The sequence below is a fragment of the Callithrix jacchus genome, chromosome 4 (assembly GCF_049354715.1).
Source record: "Callithrix jacchus isolate 240 chromosome 4, calJac240_pri, whole genome shotgun sequence".
In the NCBI taxonomy this organism is placed as follows: domain Eukaryota; kingdom Metazoa; phylum Chordata; class Mammalia; order Primates; family Cebidae; genus Callithrix; species Callithrix jacchus.
Window position 1 is genome coordinate 115,924,054 of NC_133505.1, and position 22,823 is coordinate 115,946,876.

A 22,823-nucleotide genomic window follows, 5' to 3' on the forward strand; every position below is an offset into this window, starting at 1 on the left:
TATTGAATTAGTTTTTCGTCGTTGCCATGACAAATTACTACTAACTCAGTGGTTTAAAACAGTACTCATTATCTTACAGTTTCTGAGGATCAGAAGTCTGTGGACACATTACTGAGCTGTATTGTCTGCTTAGAGTCTAACAAGACTAAAGTCAAAATGATGTCACATGACAATAAAATGAAGTCAAAATGTCAGCTGACCTGGGCTCTTAATAAGGAGGTTTCCTGGCTCATTCTCATTGTTGGCAGAATTCCATGAAGCTATAGGACTGATGTCCCATGTCCTTCCTGGCAGTTGACTGGGGGTCACTCTCAGTTCCTAGAGGCTGCTGCATTTGTTGACTTCCAGTCTGCTCTATTTTAAAGCCTACCGCAGTGCACCAAATACATCTTATGCTTCAAAACTCTGCCTTCCCCTTTTGCCTTCCTCTTCAACCTCTAAAGGATTAATGTGATTACAGTAGGATTTCAGTGTTTCTCTATATTGCAGTTGATGATGAGTAACCTTAGTTACATCCGCAAAGTCCCTTTTGCCATGTAGTAGAAAATATTGGTGGTATGACACTAAGGAGCAAAGGTCATGGCAGCCAAATTTCTTTCTACCACAGATATCTAATGATAATTACAAACTTACCATTTCTGAGACAGAAATTCTTGACTATCTCAAGTCTGTTTCTCCACTTGTTTTTTTCTATTTCAATACCCATTAATCAATTCAGGAAACCTGGGAATTCTCCCTGAATTATTTCTTTTCCTCATTGTTGTTCTCATTACTGTCCTCATTACTGTTCTTTTCCTCATTACTGTTGGTTATACTTCCAAAATATATGTTGTATTTTTGTCCCTACTGCTGACACACTAGTCCACACAGCCACAGCCACGATTGTTACCTGCATGGCTGCAGGGTTTTTGTGTTTGTTGTTGTTTGAGCAAGGTCTTACCGTGCCGCCCAGATTGGAGTGCAGTGGTGCTATCACAGCTTACTACAGCCTTGACCTCCCAGACTTAAGTGATTTTCCCACCTCAGCCTCTTGAGTAGCTGGGACCATGCTCGTCTAATTTTTTATTTTTTTATTTTTATTTTTTTGTAGAGACAGGGTCTCCCTATGTTGCCCAGGCTGGTTTCCAACTTTGGGCTCAAGTGATCCTTTCTCTTTCTCTTTCCAGGCTTCCGAGTAGTTGGGACTACAGGCATGTGCCACCATGCCTGGCTTATATTTTTTTAATTATATTTGTAGAGACAGGACCTCCCTTTGTTGCCCAGGCTGGTCTCAATCTTGTGAGTTCAGATGATCTGCCTGCCTCAGCCTCCCAAAGTGCTGGGATTACAGACATGAGCCTCCATGCCTGGCCATGTTTTTCAACTGCTAAAGTAATATGTGTTGATTATACAAAGTACAGAATGGCTCACAAATAAATCATATGATCCCAACCTTCTAGAGATAGCCACTTGTATGTTTAGGAGAACATGTTCCTTCTGGTTTTGCTATACCTGCAATCTATAATCTGCTTTTGCTCTTTTAGGTAAGTAATGAATCTTTATAACCTTAAATATTCTTCTACAACATGATTTTTAGTAGCCTTGTGATACTCTTATCTTTGAGAAGCATTGTAATTTAGTTATTTGTTTTGTGCATTTAGAATCCTTCTAAACAAACATCTTCGAACATATATCTTTTTTGCATATTTTGATTTTATGAGAAGTTCAGAAGCAAATTTGTTAGGTCAGAGGGTAAAAATAATTTTTAGGGCTTAAAAAATTGCCAAATTGCCTTTCAGAAAGGATGTGACAGTTAATGTTCCCTTAGTAGAGTATGGGAGTGCCTATTTTGAAATATATTTGCCAAATTAACAGCCAGAAAAATGGTATGTTGCATTACTTGATAACTAGTGAAGTTGGAGGTGATTGTTTTATTTGCAGTCAAAAATAGCCAGGAGAAGATCCTCAGGCTCATTAGGGCTGGCCTTATATCTTAAGCTTAGTAAGTAACCATAAATATCATAGATGTATTTTTAGTTGCAACAGGAGTACTTCTAAGAAGTCTTTCTTATGATCCTTTGAAAGAATATTCTTTTTTTGGGTTTGTTTCTCACATCTTATATTATACCATACTTGCTAAAAATTAAAGGTAACTGCTGTTAAAGGATGAAAGAAGCTCCTTGAAAACATGGCTGAAAAGTGCAAAGCTTCTCTAGATGATATTAAGGTTTTGAGGTACTACATAGAATGAACTATTAAGAAGCATAAAGAATGTAATTACTATAAGAGCAGCATGTTTACTTTTGTATTATGTAAGGAGGATACAGACTGGGGCAGTAATGTGTGCATTATTTAATGCTTGATGTTTTCTCTCAACAAGTGCAAAGAAAGTCCCCAAATGTGCTCAGCATGTAAACATATAAACATGTCCCTTTTTATGTGTTACTCTTAGCCTGAAAGGTAAGTGCTGTTTTAATGGAATGCTTCCTAATATCTGAAATACATGTTCGATGTACCTTATTTCATATTTTGCTCATTTACTTTTGCTGTAATGATCAAATAATCCAATGAGAACAATGTTGCTAATTTCAGGTATATCTTGTTCACCATAACTGTTGGAAGAAAATTGATGTTATAATAATGTTACCTTGTTCCAAATGCAGTCATTTCTACTGTGCTATCTTTTTAGTCCTATGCTCATTTTTGTAAAGAGGTTATTATTTATATTGTGGATGTCTGCCACAAACTTGAATATAGAGGGCTCTGAGACAAGAATGGAAAGAAGGAAAGGAGGGGCAAGAACAAAGGACACTAGGGAGGAGAATGTAGAATGGGAAGGGTGGTTCATGAGATCACTTCAGTGCATATTATCATTTTTACCAAAAGATAATTAGGAAAAGGAAGAGGAAGTAAAACATACATAGAGTCAGTTTTGTTCATAGTACAGTTTAAAAGGTAATTTTGGAATGCTCAAATAGTTAGAATGAGGCTATTATCATGTGCCTTCTTTGCCTTAATTTTCAACCACAAAAGAGAATGGGCCAGGCTCACAGCTGACAGGAACGAAATATGTTGTAAACATTGTCTCTGTTAAAGAAAGGGAGAGTGTCTTTTCAAGGATTAAAAGTAGAGACAATGCAACTGACTTGTTCAAGGTTGTACAACAGAATGTGGATAGAAATTGGGTCATTTTATTTGTCTCTGAAATCTCTGTCTTTGCAATTAAGTGAAAATGCATTTACTTCAGGTAAAATAACAAATGACGAGGATATATTTTCATTTTAAAAATAAAATTGCTGGCCAGGCGCGGTTGCTTACACCTATAATCCCAGCACTTTGGGAGGCTAAGGTGGGCGGATCACCTGAGGTCAGGAGTTCGAGACCAGCCTGACCAACATGGAGAAACCCTGTCTCTACTAAAAATACAAAATGAGCTGGGTGTGGTGGTACATGCCTGTAATCTACTTGGGAGGCTGAGACAGGAAAATTGCTTGAACCCAGGAGGCAGAGGTTGTAGTGAGCTGAGATCACGCCACTGCACTCCAGCCTGGGTGACAAGAGCGAGTTTCCATCTCAAAAAAATAAAATAAAATTGTTATCTAAGGTATTTAGATAACATATGTCTGAGTTCTTAAAGTTGTTTAGGTATCCAAATTCAGCAAGCAGCTTATATTCGCTATCATCTGTATATTTTATGAGAGGTATGGAACAGAGAGAAAACATTTTGAAGCAAGATTTTAATTCTGCTCAAAATCATGGAAAGTATTTTAGATTTTGTGTGTGAGTATAAAGTATTTGTATTTGTATGTATTTCTAGTATAAATACTACTTTTGTACCACTATCCTCCTAAGAAAATATTCTCTTGAGTTATATACATCAGTAATGGATTTTCTGAAATATATATTTTGCTTTTTAGATGCTGACAGACAAGATTCCATTAATCTCTTCCTGGGAGTTTACCATCCCACTGAAGGGAAACCTCATCTCTGGGAACTTCCAACAGATTTTTATTTGCATCACAAAAATACCATGAGACTTTTGCCAACAAGAAGAAGGTATTTTTCTTCCTAGTCTATTATGTAACCTCCCATTTGGTGTAGTCTTGAATATAAGATATTTTTCATTTTGAGAAATCACAGGCTAAAGTAATTCTATTTTATTTTTTATTTTAAAAACGTTTAAAAAATGTTTGTGGGTACATAGTAGGTGTTTATATTTATGGGGTACATGAGATGTTTTCAATCAGGCATGCAATGGGACAGAAGCACATCATGAAGAATTGGGTATCCATCTTCTCATGCATAAAGTGGTCAGTTTTGCCACACGCTTGCCATGAGTTCAGTACTGTTGATGTCCTGGTCGTAGGTTGGAGAAAATGTGGTTAACAATTGTTGTTTTGCATTTTCTCTAAGATACGAAGTTTCAGAATTTCATTGTTGAACAGAAGTTGTAGCTTCACTAAAGCAAACCAACAGTATTATCTTTATGAGTGTTTCCTACAAACCTGAAACTCTCAAGGACTCTAAGGTGCAGGGAGTCAGTCTTAGATTTTTCAAGTGTGACATCTAAGCAGCATGTACCTTGTAATTCCAGTGTTTTCTCCAGCAAACAACCAGTCTCGGTGACACTGGGAAGACGGGAAGCTAGAGCAGTGCTACTAGTTAGCGTCAGATAACCACTTCCGTGTCCCCACTACTCACATGCTTGAGTCACTCGCCAGTAAGGGTTATTTCGAGTACAGTTAAATTGGTAATAATATTCTCAAAAGAAACAGTTTACCTGAAGCAGTTTAGTGTGATGCTCTGTGGTGTGAGCCTCAGGGGCAGGTAGAGTTGGGTTGGAATCTCTGAGTCTCTGAGTTCTATGGCCTGAGTCTAGTAATTTAGACTCTCTAAGCCTTGTTTCCTCCTCTGAAAAATGTAAATGCCTGGACACACCTCACAGAGTCATTGCAAAGATTTAATGAGGAGGCTCTTTAGTGTTTTTAACTGAGGAGTCATGTACTACAATAATATAGTCAATTTTGCCACATGAGCAAAATGTTTTACATACCATACATGAGGTTAGAGCCTGGTCCATTGCACTCAAAGGCCTCTAATGTCAAGCTCTCCCATCATGCTCTTAGTTCACAGCATCAGTTTGATAGAGCCCTAATTTTGTGCAAAGATACCTCCCAAACACTGCAGGAGTCATTGCCAGTCTGTGCTAACTCTGTCTGGGACCATGAACAACTGACAAAATTGCAAGTACAGCTCTTGCAGTCGTTACTAAGTTCTGTGTTGCTTCAAGAATATTTAAAATATTGGGAAGATCTCAGAGTTTATATGTTTCTCAAATTTATTCTTATCAATGCATATTACTGGGATAAATAACTTAATATGTGAGCTTACTCTCCCTATAAATGGAGCACTACTAGTTTTTACATTAGATTTATTATTAATAAAAGATTACTTACATGAATTTTTGCTGACAAAAAATTTGGAACTCTTTATTTGGTGAGGGGTGGGTATAAGTACCTATATTTATATTTACTGATGACAGTTAACTCTGGGTAAATGTGGTTGATTTTCTGAAATTTATATTACCTTGAAGTATTGAAGATATTTAGATACAGCTTGAGAACAGCCAAAACTGAATTTTCCACTGTAGAAATTAGCTATGGATTATAAGTATAATTTAAACTCCTTGCTTACCTTGAGTTACATAACGAAGGCAGGTGGTTTTGGAGCTTATATGTGGGAATAAAAGGAAGCTTGTATTACATCCCCATTTTCCAAAAAAGGAAATTGAGGTGCAGAGATAATGTCTTGGCTAAGATTATTCAGTTAGATGATTCAGTGAGAATCAGCTCTAAGCCTGCCACTGAAAATAAAATTGTATTAAAGTGTATAATACGGCTTACTCCGCTGATTTAGATCTCCTTTTTTCGTTTGTTTTTCCCTCTAGAATGTCAAAATTCTGAAAACTGCTTCTCATTTTTTGGCATCAGGGGAAGAGGGAATTGATACTGGTTATAAACAGTTTTTATAATTACTATAAGATAAATTTCAGTGTTTTTTTTTTAATTTCTAGTGTCATGCACCTGTACAGGTTATTTTGCTGACAGTTAAAGCAGCATTACAATTCTCAAAAGAAATCAACAGTTTAGCCAGAGGCAGTAACAGGACAAGAGCATGGAGCTCAGGCTCAGGTAGAGCCAAGTTGGAATTTCTGCAAGTGTGTGGCCTGCAACCCATTAACCTCTCAACCTCGTTTTCTCACCTGTAAAATGGAGATGACTATACACACCTCATAGAGTCATTGAGGCTTGAAAGGGAAAGTATATGGAAAGTACTTAATACTAGGTCTTACACAGAATAAACCCAGTAGTGAAGTAGCCAGACTCTGGAAAGCCTGTCTCCAGTTAATACCTGGGTGACAAGAACTGGTCTCATTCTGTTTCCACATCATTAAAATAGAGATAATAATAGTACCTAACTTACAAGTTTCTCTGAAAATCAGATGAGATCATATAAATGCTTAGCAATTAGCAAATCCAATAGATGTTAGTATTATTACTAGCTTTTGTTTGTTTGTTTTTGAGTCAGTCTGGCTCTGTCACCCAGCTGGAGTGCAGTAGTGTGATCTCAGTTCAGTGCAGCCTCTGCCTCCCAGGGGTCAAGCCATCTTCCCACCTTAGCCTCCCAAGTAGCTGGGACCACAGGTGGGCACCACCACACCAAGATAATTTTTGTATTTTTGGTAGAGATGGGGTTTTGCCATGTTGCCCAGGCTGGCCTCCAACTCCTGGGCTTAAGCGGTCTGCCCACCTTGGCCTCCCAAATTGCTGATTAAGGTGTGAGCCACTGTACCTGGCCTGTTACTATTCCTTAAGGAAATACCGTTCTCTAGTTTTGAACGTTTATTGAAGACATTCAGGATGGCCATAAAGTTTGGAAACTTAGATAATATGACTTATTAATGTAATATCAATAAAGACTTTATTATGTATTCATGAGTGTTTTAAAATTTGGTGGGCATTCTGTATTTTATACTGTGTTTACCAATGATAACAGAAATGATGTGGATATGGCATGGCATATCTATGCCATGAAATAATATTTTTCTTGCACAATAAGGGAAGAGGGAATAAACTTAACTCTACCTAGAGTTCTTCAGAACAAGGTTCTCTTGAGATAAGTACTTCAGTTACACAAAATCTCATGCTTGTTTATCTGCCAAAAACCAATAATTGAAGCTTTGTTCTGAATCTGGTTAATATGGCATACAATCATCTAAGATGCCATCTTCTGAACTAGTGTTTAGAATGTAACCAAGATGTACTAGGTATTAAGCATTCATTATTTCATTGACTCCTAGAGTTGGGCAATTTCTTGGCCTGCCCCATCTGATATGTGAGTTCCCTTTCTGTTTTCTGAGAGAGAAGTAATCTGGCCTGTGCTTGACAGGCTCTTGTTTGTCAGCTGTTGAGGAGGCAGTTGTTTGGAACCATTCACTTACACAATTCTTCCTCATGTAGTGCTGAGATCTGCTCCTCTGTAATCTTACCTGCTAATCCTAGTTAAAGCTGCTGAGACCTTAAAACAGGATTTCCTCATCCACTTGATAATCTTTTAAATATTTGAAGATGAGCTCATACACTTTCAAAATCTCTTCTTCTGCTGGTTACATAGCCCCACTTCAGCTGTTTCTTGTATGCTGTGGTTTCAAGTTGCTCTGCCATTCAGAACACCATTATTCTCTGTGTATATTTCAGTTGAGGTCAATGTTCTTTTTAAACTGAGGCCCCAGATCTGGGTCCAGTAATGGTCAGCATTTGGTCTGATTTGTGCTGATCACGCCCCTTGTCTTGGATGCTGTGTTTTCATCGATAAGCATAAGGTCACATCATCCATCCTCAGCATTGCCATCACAGTACACTCTTCAGGCTTCCTGTCTGTTGGAACTCCTAAGTCTTTTTTTTTTTTTTTTTTGAGGTGGAGTCTCGCTCTGTCGCCCAGGCTCGAGTGCAGTGGTGTGATCTTAGCTCACTGCAACCTTTGCCTCCTGGGTCCAAGCAATTCTCCTGCCTCAGAATCCTAAGTAGCTTGGATTACAGGTACCTGACACCACGCCTGGCTAATTTTTGTATTTTTATTATAGATGGGGCTTCACCATCTTGGCCAGGCTGGTCGTGAACACTGACTCGTGATCCACCTACCTTGGCCTCCTAAAGTGTTGGGATTACAGGTGTGAGCCACCGCTCCTGACCAGAACCCCTAAGTCTTTTTAGCATGTGCTGCTGCTGCTCTGCCACATTTGTACCATTCCTGTAATTATTTATTTTTTTTTAGATGAAGTCTTTCTCTGTCGCCCAGGTTGGAGTACAGTGGCATGATCTCAACTCAGGGCAACCTCCGCCTCCTGGGTTCAAGTGATTCTCCTGCCTCAGCTTCCCAAGTAGCTGGGATTACAGGTGCCCACCACCACGCCCAGCTAATTTTTGTATTTTTATTACAGATGGGGCTTCACCATCGTAGGCTGGTCTTGAACTCCTGACCTCATGATCCACCCACCTTGGCCTCCCAAAGTGCTGGGATTACAGGCGTGAGCCACCGCAGCCAGCCAGAACTGCTAAGTCTTTTTAGCATGTGCCACTGCTGCTCTGCCATATCTGTACCATTCTTGTCACGTTATATATGCTTTGCCTACTTCCAAAAAAAGTATTGAAATATGTATCCTTTAATGAATACTTCTAACTTTGTAGTTTCTTCAGATTTAATCAGCTGGCCATCTTGATCCTAATATAAGTACTTAATGAAAAATGTTGACTACAGTAGGGTAAAATGGCAGAGCCTGTTGGTTTCTATCCACAGACAACTCCTTCCATATAACATTGTTTGGTGCTTTTGGTTGTAATCATTTAAACAGCTGTAAGTTCACTTAACTATACTGTTGCCCTGCCCACATTTCTCTATCTTGTACACAAATATTGATTGTTTTGCTGACGTTTATGAATGTTTCAGAGGGTTCCAAAGTTAGCTAGGGAAATTAAAGACAGTCTTTAAAAATTTTCCCTAACCTTCCTATGGAACTGAGAACTCTTAATACTAGGAACTGAAAAAGCAAAGAGAATCTGACTCCCTGGCTTTTTTGTATGCAAAGGAAGAAGTGGCGTTAACTTACAGTCTCCTGTTTTCTGATCTCTCATCCCAAAGTCAGTTTCTGACCCAGTCCAGTGTTCTTCCTCTGGATAAGTGTACCTGGTAGTGGAGGTGGTAAAGATTCCCCTATCCCGGGCTTAGTAGTCTTAGATGCTCTGATCTTCCATCCATTTTAGCTTATCTTCCCCAAGGCAGATATTTCTCATGGGCTTCTTTGCTTCTGAGACTCACCCAAAAGACTTGGAAACTTTTAAAAGTGTTGTTAAATTGCTTCATATTGCTAAGGGAAATACAATTTAATAATTTTTTAAAGAAGTGTATGGCCTGGTCTTAAATCACAAATACATGATTATCTTTTAATTCTTGTTCACCGCAAGAATTCTGAGTTAAAACGCATTTTTTATAATGTCTACTTCTTCTTCCTAGATAAGCTGATGGTAAGCAATGTTCTTTAGGAAATATCTAATGTACAGGTAACTTCTCTACTTTCTTCCTCTGCCAGGGTTAGATCATCACAGAATTAGATTTACTCAGATGCATGCATACATCCCTCTTAAACAGTTAGCATGTGTCTTTTTCATTCCTCTGATCTGACAGTCTGATTTTCCTATCAGGAAAGGAAAATGATATTAGCCTAGTGTGGCTTGTTTTTGTGAATATGTATGAATTAAGAGAATGCATCGGCCATCTTTTTAGGTCACTTACAACACATCTCTATCTCATACTTGATTATGTTATCTTGGTGGGATCAACATCACTTGTTGATGTCTGGGTTTTGGAATCTGTCATCATCTCAGTTCTGAGCATCAAGACTCCTCTTATCCTCAGCAACATGGCCCATGTTTGCCTATGTAACAAACGTGCACATTCTGCACATGTACCCCAGAACTTAATAAAAGTTGAGGAAAAGTAAATAAATAAATAAATTCTGCTAAATGTAAAAAAATAAACACTGCATTTACTCATTTCCAGTATCAGCTCCATGTTTCACTCTTCCTTAAAGATTATTGATCTCAGCTATAGCAGGACACTGGCCTGCTTGTAGAGATGCTTAGCTCTTCCTTCCGTCTTCTGGGTTATACACAGTTCCCTCTTATCTTGTGCTTTTTTTCTTTCAGTTGTGAAACTTGTTATGGCTAGGGAGGATAGAAACAGTACTGGAATTAAGCAGCTCTACTTTCTCTCATTATTTTCAGCGTGGCACTTTCAGCACATAGAGCAGTGTCTGACACATAGCAGGTGTTTAATAAATGTGGAATGACTGAATGAATTCTTCGCAAGCAGCAGCAGCCTTATCCTTGCTCTGTTCTTTTCATATTCAAAGCCTCGTTATTGAAAAGGGATTGGAGGGCCTGCCCTTTTGGTTTTGCTGAGGAGCTTGTCTTAGATGCAGAATCTCAGGCCCCACCTACTGAATCATCTGCCTTTTAACAAGGTCCCAAAGTGATTCACATGCACATTGAATTTTGAGTAGCACTGCTGTAAAGCATAACTTCAGTCTAAAACAAAACTTTAAGAACCTTTCCTATTAGAACGGTGATTCACCCTGCACAGTTCATTAGGCTTCATATCCCCTTTTTCATCATTAGTGGTCGTGTATTTCTGCTTGCCATCTCTAGAAGAGTTCCCTATGTTGCCAATTTCATTTGGATACTTTCCCATTGCTTCCTAATCAGGATTATTCAAGAGTGTAATTTCAGCATTATATTTTTAGAAAGTCTTTCATTTATATTAAATTCTCTTTTTAGCAATTTTTGGCTATAGGTTCTTTTTTAAATCTTTAGAAATCTGGTTTTTAAAAAATCATTGATATACTGTTTCACATTCTCCTTCCTAATTCTCATGAGCTTTGACATATAGCACTTTTCCTCTAAATATTCATTTCATTAGAATTTGATTGAGAATTAAATTAGGTGTTCAGAGAGAAGGCCACTTAGGATTCTTTCAGATTCTCTGCTTACAGCAGATGAGCCTTCTAGCAGAAATCCAAACAGATGACATTCTTTGCTCTTACTCTAACTAGCCTCTGTAATCAAGTAGTGCATATTTACAGTTAAAGAATAGCAGGAACTGTACTGCTTTGTAAGGGAACTTGTTCGTTAGGACTGTCCCATTTATTCCTTAATGATTTTGCTTAACTGTTTTAACTATACACAGAGATGTATACACATACAGCAGAGTAGATTCTAACTATCAGCTAACTACACAAAAGGGAATCCTGGTTGTAGGACGTGGGTCAAGGTCCCACTGCTCACCTGGTGGCAGAGTAAGTTACTGTAGGCACAGTCCCTGGGAGAAGTTAACAGCAGTTCATAGAGTCAGCTTATTACGTTCTAATCCTTTTTAGCTAAAAGTAAGTAACATCAGAGCTTCTTGACTGTTGGGTTTATTCATGGCATTTTTGCAGATCTGTGACACAGTTGAAGGAAGAAAGGGGTTGGGAAGGGAATTACCATGTTGAAGACTTATTGCATCAAAAGTTTTACAAACATGTTTTAAAAAGAAAAAAATTAACTTTGAAGTAGGAGGAAACATGTTAGTATAGATCATATTAATTCTTTTATCCAGTAAAGTGTAGAAAACCAACATTTACATTTGGTTCATCTTTTTAAAAATTTTTATTTTATAGTTACACTTACTGGTGGACACCAGAGGTGATAAAGCATTTACCATTGCCATATGATGAAGGTAGGTAACTGTTTGTATTTTAGTTTTTACACTAACATATTTTTGGAATTATACCTAAATGAATTTGAAACATTAAATCCTTTGCACATGGTATTTTATTAGAAAGAAATGATTATGTTGCTGCTTTAATAGACAGGGGATTGTATAACATCTCTTAGCTTCTTAAAGGACAGTAATTATATTATACTTCTTTTTATGTAGGCCAATACTTTGTATTGTGTCTTACAATCATGTATGTTTCTCAAATAGTCGATAAAATATGATCTATCAGCTCATCACTTTAAATTAGTACTGTTTATATTTCTACATATTTTGGGGGAATGTGGAGGAAATAAGGACCCATTCACAAGGAGAACTTAAAAATATTTTTCTTGTGCTAAGCAGTGGAGAAAGGTACAGATATATGTATAACAGTACATTTAGTCACATTTAATTTAAAATTTTTAATAATTTAGTCACATTTAAATTAAATTTTATTAATTTTTCAGAGAGGTAGAAAAATTCTATATTAAAGGAATACCCTGAAGTGTATAATATATTAGAATGATGTTTCCAAATTTAAATAATTGCCCAATTTTGAATACAGTTAGTTCTGGCTCTGTTACTAATTCCCCTGATCTTGGGCAAGCTCATTTTCCACTTGGTAAAGGGTTACTAGCAAAATCTTCCTGCAAATCTGGTACGCTTCAATTGAGGACTCCATCTAGTCATGGTTCATCATCCCAACTTTGGGTGGGGAAGCCCATAAAGAAAGATCACAAAGAATCTTTGGTTCTTATTCAGTTATAAATTCATTTTGGAAGATATTTGTAACTTGAAATTCTGGGCAAAATTAGTCATATTGCCAAGAAGGATTAGTTGTTCTGGGAAAAAGGAAAGGGTTTTCACTATCTAACACTGGCTATTAACAGAATTTGAAATATAAAGGGAAACTTAGGGAAAAAGATGTATAATTTTTAGCTAAAATGCAGAGGGCATTTGTTTAAAAGCAAAAAGGAATTTAAAGAGGCCCCTCTAAGTAACTCCCTGCTCCCACTGGACTTCCTGAGGCCCTCCTGCCTCCTGAGAGCTGGTTGAACTCAGCTTTGCATTGCATTTTCTCTGCATCCATCTCATCTCTTTTCTAACTGTGTAAGTGTCGGAGGCAGGAGTTCAGCCTCATTCAGGACTGTATCCCCCACAGCACTGTCTGTGAACACAGCTTATCACAACACTGTCTGTGAACACAGTTGATATTATGGAAATGTTTGCTTGATGTAATCTCAGACTTTTAGAGTAACATGCAGTATCTCTCGCAGTTATCTGTGCTGCGAACTTAAAGAAGTTGATAGTGAAGACATTCCACAAATATGAAGAAGAGATTGATATCCATAATGAGTTCTTTCGGCCATATGAGTTGAGCAGTTTTGATGATACCTTTTGCTTGGCTATGACAAGCTCAGCACGGTATGTTGTGGGTACTCTGATACTGTAAGTATATGGGAACTGTAGTTTTCCTAGTTTGTATATGTATGTCTGTCTTTACCAGAAATCCATTCTGTAGGCCTTCTGTCAGGTGGGTAGTCAGCCTTTGTTTGAATACCTCCTGTGATGAGGAGCCCACTACTTTAAGAGGCAGCCCCTTCTATTGCTCTCTTGACAGTTGGAGTCGATATTTCCCCTTTGATAGGTTGAAATCTGCCTTCTATTAGCCCTAGTTTGCCATTTGGAATAAACTCAGTTTTTTTCATTGGACATAGAAATTGAGAGTTGACATAAATTAGTGGGAAAAGCATCATCTTTGGTACTAGAAAGGTTAGGATGTGAATCTTAGTTCAGCTACTTCCTGTGTGACCTTGAGAAAATTTTCCAGCTTACCTGAGCCTTATTTTCTTAATACCTCTCTCTCTTTCTCTCTTTCTTCCCACCCCCATCCCCCCGCACACACATTTCCCCCATGTACCTTTGTAGTACCTTGTACAGGCAAGTGATTAATAAATGATAACTATTATTATTACTATTTTTATTAGTCACAGAACAAATCTAGTTCCTCTGCGGTCTGACAGCCTCCAGATATTTGAGGAAGCAATATTACTTTCTTCAGTGTAAATCTCCTTCATTTTTTCTTCCATAACTTATGTGTCATGGTTTCCATTCTCTCTCTATCCTAGTCTCTCACCTTCAGACATACTCCATTTTCTGTATCTCTTTTAGAATTTGATGGGACCCTTTAGGAAAAATTGTGGGACCAGAATAAGAAAAGTGAGCAAAGAAAATTACTTATTATATTTTTACTAAAATTTAAATTTTTATATTTCACATTTTCTTCAGTTGTAGTATTTATATGCTTATACTTTATGTGATACATATAGGAACATATTCTGTGGTTTTGTTTCCTAGAAATCACTCTACATTTTGCTTCAGTTTCAGATAGGAACAGTTTGAAATTATTACTTGCTTGATTTTTCAATTAAACTTGTTAATGTTTAGCTGTTTTAACTATAAGACCCTTGACATTTCTAGAAGTTTACAACTCAGCAAAAGATAAATGACATTATATATATGTGTTTATATATGTATAAACCCTGACTTCACATATTTGATAGGTTCTTGGAAACTGACTTTAAGTGAAATGAGGTTGAAAAAAAATGACATTATTTAAGGACCTGCTACACTGTTACACTTGAAGTCGCAGTTTCCAAGAACCTATCGATGACACTGAGGATTTATAATTGTATTTTTAGTGGCTTGTTCTATAAAGTCACTGCAACCACTGAATCAGTAAATACTGAACCATTGCTCCTAAGGGAAATACAGGATTAGATTCCTGAGAGCCTCTGGCCACGTTGTATTTGTCAACCAATAAATAAATAAATAACCTAGTTTTGTGTGTATTTTTGTTTAAAGACAGAAATGTATTTAATATACAATCAGTCCCTGTTTTAGAATGATTCAACTTATGATTTTTCAGCTTTATGGTGGTGCAAAAGTTACATGCATTAGGTAGAAACTGTACTTCGAATTTTGAATTTTGAGTCAAAATTCTTTATAATAACTTTACTATAAAACAGACTTTGTGTTAGATGATTTTGCACAACTATGGGCTAATGTAAATGTTCTGAGCACGTTTAAGGTAGGCTACACAAAGCTATGATGTGCGGTAGGTTAGGTGTACTAAATACATTTTCGAGTTACTATGGGTTTGTCAGGATGTAACCCCCATCCTAAGTTGAGGAGCATCTGTATATTGTTGATTTATTAACATAACACTCATGGCCAACAGCACCGTAACTCATCCCTGAGTGAAGTTTATCTAACACACATGTTTTCTCTGTCAGGTGCATCAGCACTTTCTTGTGCTTAGAAACACTAGACAGCTTCAGCATTATGTGTAGGGGCCATCTTACATAGCAAGATCACCAAAAAAAGCACCAAAAATGTGAAAAACGTGGTGTTAGATTGTGAAAAAGACAGTTATGATACAAGAGCAGAAAGTAAGAAGCAGAGTACCCGTTGTTCAGCCTCAGCTGAGAAATTCAGTTTTTACTACTCTGTACATGCACATGTCCACAAATGACTCTGAAAGTATCACGAAGGTTGATTTGGGGGTTACAAATACACACTAGTGAGTAAGCAAACTCACAAACATGGAATCTACCAATGAAAAAGATCAATTGTATATGTTCAAAAAGAAATAAAAAATTAAGTCAGTTACATCTTTAAACATTTCCAAACTGTTAAAATAGTAATTTTAGGCCAGATTCAAGATTACTTTCTTTTCCTTCAAATAATGTGATATTCAGCCACACACTTGGAGCAATGTCCTTGCCAGAAGCCGGGAGTCTTATCCTGCAGAAATCCTGGAACTGTTGCCTTTTTGGCATCTACTGTGGAATCTGGTCTGACTTTAGCAGTAACGGTGAGGTGGCCCTTGCATAATGCGGAAGAAGCTTTAGCTTATCTCAGTAAGTGGTAAATTAAAAGAGTTTCTATTTAAAGTGTTCCAACAGTGTTTTAATGAATTAACCTTAGCTTAAAGAGGTAGATGTTGATATTTCAGTTCATAGCACTGTGTTTTTGATCGTAATGTCTGCCTCCTTAGGTGGTATCGCTTAAAAATGTTATCCATGAAACTGAACAGCTTAGTGTTTTGTCATTGGCCTTTAGGAATTTAAATTTTACCTGAGAACTAATCATGATATATAACCAGATTAACCAGATGGTATACATCCTAGCAGATGTCAACACTGTTACAGTAGATGAGATTTTAAATTCAAAACTACTGGGCCGTATGATCATAGAGAATTCACAATTAAGACTGATAATATTGAAATTACCTAGTGCTGTTAATTCATGTTTTATGTCCCTGAGCAGTTGGCTTGGAATATATAATATGTAACTCCTAGAGTTAAGAAGGAATGTTATAAGAGTGTGAACTGAGATGGAAGCCAATACCATCTGGATGGACAGTAATTCATATGTAATTGTTTTTTTACTTTTCTTTAGTGACTTTATGCCTAAGACTGTTGGAATTGATCCAAGTCCATTTACTGTGCGTAAACCAGATGAAACTGGAAAATCAGTATTGGGGTAAGATTTGTGTGTAGAACGAAACTTTAAAGATTTGTGTAAAAGAATAGTACTGGCAATATGATGATTTCCACCTAAAACTGATAACTTCAGGTCACATAAAGCTTATTTATAGCACTGGAGTCTCTAAGGTGTTCCATACCGAAAGTAGAATGTATGGGAGTTTCAGTGATACTGTGCATTTTATTGTTTTAAATTGGGAATATACAGGTGAAATAAAGGCAGGGGACAGATATTATGTCTTATAAATAACTCAGCATTCTCTGTTTCCCAACATGAAATAGTTAAGTAAAAATTTGTATTTATTGCATTTATTTTGTTGGCATCCTCAGTAACAAAAACTCAAATATATCCTGATACAGAGCTTAGTAGATTTTTTTGTGTATTACTGTAACATTATTTTGAGGGAGACTTTTATTCAATCCAGTAAAGAAGAAGACATATCGTGTTTGTATCTTCATGCTTCAGAGACTCAAGTGAAATGTGTTGTTTTTCTGGCGTGAGAACCTTGTTCTCCTCTACTGACCTACCTAGTCTCAGTGATAGATTTCTTTTAGACTCTGGCCAAATACCCGAGCCAGACTGCAGATACAGAGTCCTAATTGTAGTTGGCTATGTGTATAGGATCTTAATTGTATTCTAGCTATGTGTGATTTATCCAATAGTGTGGTATATATATATAAATAGAAACACTATTTCTGTGGCTTATATATGTAGCCTTTAAACAGCTCATGTTAAGCCCTGATCGGATGCTATGATTTTAAAAGAAGATGAATTTAAAAGAAGAAAGGTCTTCAGGAATTTGGAATTTGGGGAATTCCCAGGACAAATAAGTAAATGACCAGCTGTGTTAGCGTATAGCACAGAAATGCTACCAACTTTCATTTTTAGTTGCAAAAGGTCAGAGACTTCTTGTTTTCTGCAATATCTAACCCATGGTCACATAAAATTGCATTTTCCTTTCCTAGAACATTTTTAGAATATTATGGTATTTTTGGCTCCTTACAGATAATTTTTTTTTTTTGAGATGGAGTTTTGCTCTTGTTACCCAGGCTGGAGTACAATGGCTTGATCTTAGCTCACTGCAACCTCCGCCTCCTGGGTTCAAGCAATTCTCCTGCATCAGCCTCCCGAGTAGCTGGGACTACAGGTGTGTGCCACCATGCCCAGCTAATTTTTGTGTTTTTAGTAGAGACAGGGTTTCACCATGTTGACCAGGATGGTCTCGATCTCTTGACCTCGTGATCCACCTGCCTTGGCCTCCCAAAGTACTGGGATTATAGGTATGAGCCACCACACCTGGCCTAGATAATTTTTTAAAGAGTGAAATATTTAACATTTTCATAAAGCAAAAAATACTACTATAAACTTTTTTTCTGAATTTAAAAAACAGCATTTTTACTACTCTTAAAATTTGGCACTAAAATTAAAGTAAATACTTTTTTAAATGTAGGGTTTTTTTTCTCCTTCTATTTCCTACTATTAAAGGGAATGTTCAGCAAATAATATGTTTACTAGTAACACAATAAAATTCCAAATGTAGTTTATGTTCATCAGTTTTTCATTATTTGGATACACTATGATAGATAAAAAATTTATAGGAGGGAGAGAAATAGACGTAGGTTTGGCTACCCACTTTCTCTTGGAGCTTTTATGAGTTACAGCTAATTTTAGTAATATCCCAAACATACAGTCTTCTATAACTGTACCATAAGTTTTGAGAATATTGATATCAATTACCAAAGGAAGGCATGGTAACCAAGTGGTGAGAAAATTTTTTCACACTCTGCAAGTAATTTTCATTTATTTTTTGAATTTATAACAGGGCTTATATTCATATAACATCAGTGCATGGACATGGAAAAATACAAAGCCTTTCCCTGTAGCACAACCTGAATCCAGAAGCTAGTGTCTCTCAGTCATTTTTTTATGCTTCACTAGGCCTAAGGCTTTGGGACAGAGTGATAGACAGTGAATGTTGAGGGTTATTTTAAAGATGCTTCACATTCATATTATTCTTTTAAAAGAAACAAAAGCAATAGAGAAGAAGCCGTATTACAGCGGAAAACGGCAGCCAGTGCCCCGCCACCCCCCAGCGAGGAGGCTATGTCCAGTAGCTCTGAGGATGACTCTGGGACTGATCGGGAAGAGGAGGGCTCTGTGTCTCAGCGCTCCACTCCTGTGAAGATGACTGACTCAGGAGATAGCGCCAAAGTGACCGAGGTGCGGGGGAGGGAAGCTTGTGGAATCCACCCTGAGGCCCTGAAAAATGATCTTTACAACTCCACTTTCAGTTAAAAGGCTGAGAGCAAGAAAATGTCACATTATCTCACTGTGGGGTTTCAAGCATTGCACAAGATGAATACATTTAGCATAGACATAATTTTATTTCATTTCAAAATAAAATTAGTGTTTTTGCTCGCATGTGTAATGGTGAATTTCTTACCCTTTCAGACTTTTGAAGTGAATACTGGCCCTCTTTGATCAGCCATCCACTTGAGGTCCATTTATTCTCTTACTGGGCACACTGTTGGAATGCAGGATTTAGACATGGCCTTTACAATATTTGAATGGCCCCAATGGGAAATTCATCCTGTTCGATTCAATATTACTAATAGATTGCTGGGAAAAAATAGAAATCAGCAACAATAGAACCAAATCTAGCTTTGGGGAAATTTGATTTCTAGAAATATCCCAAACTCATTTAGAAGTAGATACAGCAAATAAAAAATGTGATAATGTAAGAGCTGAATTCATATTCTAGGAGTTGGCAATCTGTGATGTATTGGCCAAATCCAGCCTGATGCCTTTTTTCGTAAATAAAATTACATTGGAACCCAGCCATGCCTGTTTGCTTACTTATTGTATGTGACTACTTTTGTACTGTAACAGCAGAGCTGAGTATTTGCAACAGAGACAGCATAACCAAAAAAAGCTTAAAATATTTACTATCTGGCCTTTACAGGATAAGGTTGCCAACTCCTGCCGTATACAAAAACAGCTAGTAATTATTTAGCAGCTTTTTTTCCTATCCTAGAATAAACTATTTTTAGCAGAAATAGAAGTCAAATTTTTAAAAAACCATTAAGAAGTTTAATGAACAGGTTAAAGAAACATTGTGATTGCTTTTGTGGCAAAATTCACCATTTCATTTTCTTTTAGAAATTACTGATCTTCTAGATGTTTAAAAATTCTTCCTGGTTCTTTTTTTTTTTTTTTAACCCCAGAATGTGGCCCAACCCATGAAAGAGCTATATGGAATTAACCTCTCAGATGGCCTCTCAGAAGAAGATTTCTCCATTTATTCAAGGTAAGATACTTTCATATAGACATTAAAGAAAAATGAGTATTTATTATAACAGTATTACAGTAACTTATATCTAGTGTAACTTTTTTTTTTTGGAGATGGAGTCTCACTCTGTCACCCAGGCTGGAGTGCAGTGGTGTCATCTCAGCTCGCTGCAACTTCTGCCTTATGGGTTCAGGCGAAGTTCTCCTGTCTCAGCCTCCCAAGTACCTGGGATTACAGGTGCACACCACCACACCTGGCTAATTTTTTGTATTTTAGTAGAGACGGGGTTTCACCTTGTCTTGTCCAGGCTGGTCCCGAACTCCTGTGCTCAGGCAATCCGCCTGCCTTGTCCTCCCAAAGTGCTAGGGTTACAGGCGTGAGCCACCGCACCCTGCTATACTTTTAAGAAATGAAAATGGTCAACAGTACAGAAGAAAATGAATGCCACTTAAAATGCAGTTTCAGCACTGAAGCAGTCAAATTCTGAAACATTGATTTATATTTGGAGTTAAAGCCCTAAATGCCTGAGACTCTGCCCCTCAGTGACAAAAATTTATGATGCATGCAAGTATTGGCACTGCTCATATGCAGACTACAAACCAAAGTACCAGTACATTCCTGCATTTCTAAATCCACAAGATCAAAGTCCCTTCTCACAAAATAAATCTGGGATATTGACAAATGAGGACCTTGTATCACTTTAGGCCCTAGATGCTGGTGGGAGTGGTGGCTGAGGAGGAAAAAGAAAACAGTAATAACAGGGTGTCAATTCACAATGTTATAGGCCTTTATTAGGCAGATCTAGTTGAAAGAAGGAGATACCCATAAGGTATTCCCTGAAACATGTGCGTAATTTTGTATATATATATGTGTCCTTTTGAGAAGATACAGTTATCAGATTCTCAAAAGAATCCTTCATTCAGAAATCCCCGAGAACCTGATGAGAACATTGCAAACACCTCTTCAGCCTAATACATGGATTTAGAAGACCTGGTTATTGCATATGAATACAATTCCACTTATACAGATTTGCAAATGTGTGTGTAAAATGTAAATTTTATAATATAAAATGAGCACCGATCTTCAGTTCTTTTTAAATAAGGCCATTTCATTTACAGAAATCTATTGAATTAGATATTGTCAGCTTTTTGTTTCAAATTAAGAAAAACTGTAATATATAAAATATAAAATGCACAGCATTTCTTGACTGCCAAAGCAGCTCCTATAACTTCCACTCTTGAATATGCATCATTTTCTGACTAGAAGCCAACTTAGTCATCAGAGCACAGCCACATCCTCCTCACTCTGACACACAAACACACAGTACTTATTCATCATGGCTGTCAGAACTCTGTAGCAAAACTCTGTAGTAGTTGAAGTGGGCCTTTACAAACTGTGTGGTCTGAAGAATGAATTATCTGAAGCTAGTGATTGAGTAATATGACTTTGTTTATTGCAGAGGGCATGAGTGTGTATGCCAGGAATTGAAGGGGTTACTTCAAGGGAGGGAGGAAGCCAGGTCCTGAATAATACCTCCTTTCATTTGTATAACACTTCACACTATTTGGTTTGTTCTTTAGACAATTCTGTAGTAGATTAAAAGGATATTATCCCCTTTTGTATGCTAACTGTACAGCAAGTAGTGCCATTTAATGCCTTATCCAGGAGTCATATCCTGTGTTTCTGGGTACTGTGTGATTTTAGGCTGTTCCCTCCTTTTTGTCCTCTTGATCATAATCTGCTGCCTCTGCTCATGATGCAGACCTCGGGGGAAGGGGAGAAACCATATCCTGTGTTTCTGGGTACTGTGTGATTTTAGGCTGTTCCCTCCTTTTTGTTCTCGTGATCATAATCAGCTGCCTCTGCTCATGATATAGACCTGGGGGATGGGGAGAAACGGGGGGCTGGCCATAGTTTCCCTGTCTGTGAGTACCCCTTCCTGTGGGCACACTGCCCTTACCAGGCTTCTCCCTCCCTGCCTTGCCTGCCCCAGAACATCTCACCTCTCCATCTGCCACAGGCATTGCAGTAGGCAGAGGAATCCTCCTCCCTTCAGTATCTGTCGAGTAACTGCCAGAGGATGACCAAGGGATATTCAGGGACTGGCACCCACTTTTGGCTCAAATAGGCCCTGGGGCTTTCTTAGTGCCTCCTCTGATCCAAAGGGCAGAGTTTCAGGGCAGGGCTAGAATCCAAGTAGTTCTGTACTGAATTGGCAGGTGCTCCAGCCACCCCATTTCTGCACTCAGTTGGGTGGTTATGTTTGTGCACATAGTAGACAATGAGCTAGCCTGGCTTGAAAGTAACAGCTCCCACCTGGCCTATCACAGAACACTATGGAGAAGGGAAGCCACACAGCTAGGAGTGGTTTCCGCAGCAGCCTGTCTTCCAGCTTCCCATTCTTCTGCCTGTTTTTCCTACACTGGACCTTGCCCACCTTTGGACTACTAAGGATTTCTCGGTTTTGTAGTTTTATTCTACAATAAAACTACAAAAGCCCTACTGTCTTTGTCTTCCTTTCCCCTCATCTTTTCTAGTATCTCTGCTTTGCTATTTGACCAGACCTGAAAGCTTTCTCCTTACTTCCTCAAAGCTTCATAAACTTGCCAGTTTTTAAAAAACTCTGGTAGTGATTGTACACCTGATTTGGGAAGTTTAAAGTTCTGTACAAATAATCAGTACTATGTGGCATTCTTCCCAAAAAATGGATCAAAATGTTTCACTTGCTGAAGATAAAAGTCGGATAAAAGCAAGCTGTTTGAAAACTTTTTGGTACTGCCGTAATGATACAGTAATTGGTAGTTTCTGTAACACTTTTCTTGACCTTTAAAAAAGCTAATGAAAAACAAATGATAAACTTTTCCATAGTCTTCAAAGGAAAATATTTTTAAATAGTTAAAAAAATGGAAAGGAAATCAGTTCTTTTATCCTTCCCTGTAACCTCCCATGGGCACATTAGAACAAAACTGCAAAACTGCATCCCTGAAGGGAAGACAGATCCATGCAGTCCAAGCAGGCTTCTGGCAGCTATGTGCTCCAGAAAGCTGGAGGCGGAGAGGCTATCCTCTCCACCTGCTGAGCTGGCCCAGGCCACTCCCTCTGGCCCTTAGCTCAAAGCCTCCCTTGGTGCTGTTCAAGTCTTCTGAGAAGT

At 37.8% G+C, this 22,823-nt stretch overlaps 1 protein-coding gene across 10 annotated transcripts in view; it reads left to right on the top strand.

Annotated features, from left to right (window-relative positions):
- Positions 1 to 22,823, top strand: part of FIG4 (FIG4 phosphoinositide 5-phosphatase) — a 130,313-nt gene that overhangs the window by 77,362 nt on the left and 30,128 nt on the right. For all 10 annotated transcript variants that reach the window (XR_013534482.1, XR_013534483.1, XR_008480791.2 and 7 more), the window contains 6 exons: positions 3,897 to 4,035; positions 11,753 to 11,811; positions 13,110 to 13,257; positions 16,297 to 16,380; positions 18,408 to 18,603; positions 19,608 to 19,690. Coding sequence is in view for 6 of the 10 variants with exons in the window: in XM_035296493.3 (XP_035152384.2) it covers positions 3,897 to 4,035; positions 11,753 to 11,811; positions 13,110 to 13,257; positions 16,297 to 16,380; positions 18,408 to 18,603; positions 19,608 to 19,690 (709 nt within the window). In the remaining 4 variants the exon portion in view is untranslated. The remainder of the gene's footprint in view (positions 1 to 3,896; positions 4,036 to 11,752; positions 11,812 to 13,109; positions 13,258 to 16,296; positions 16,381 to 18,407; positions 18,604 to 19,607; positions 19,691 to 22,823) is intronic.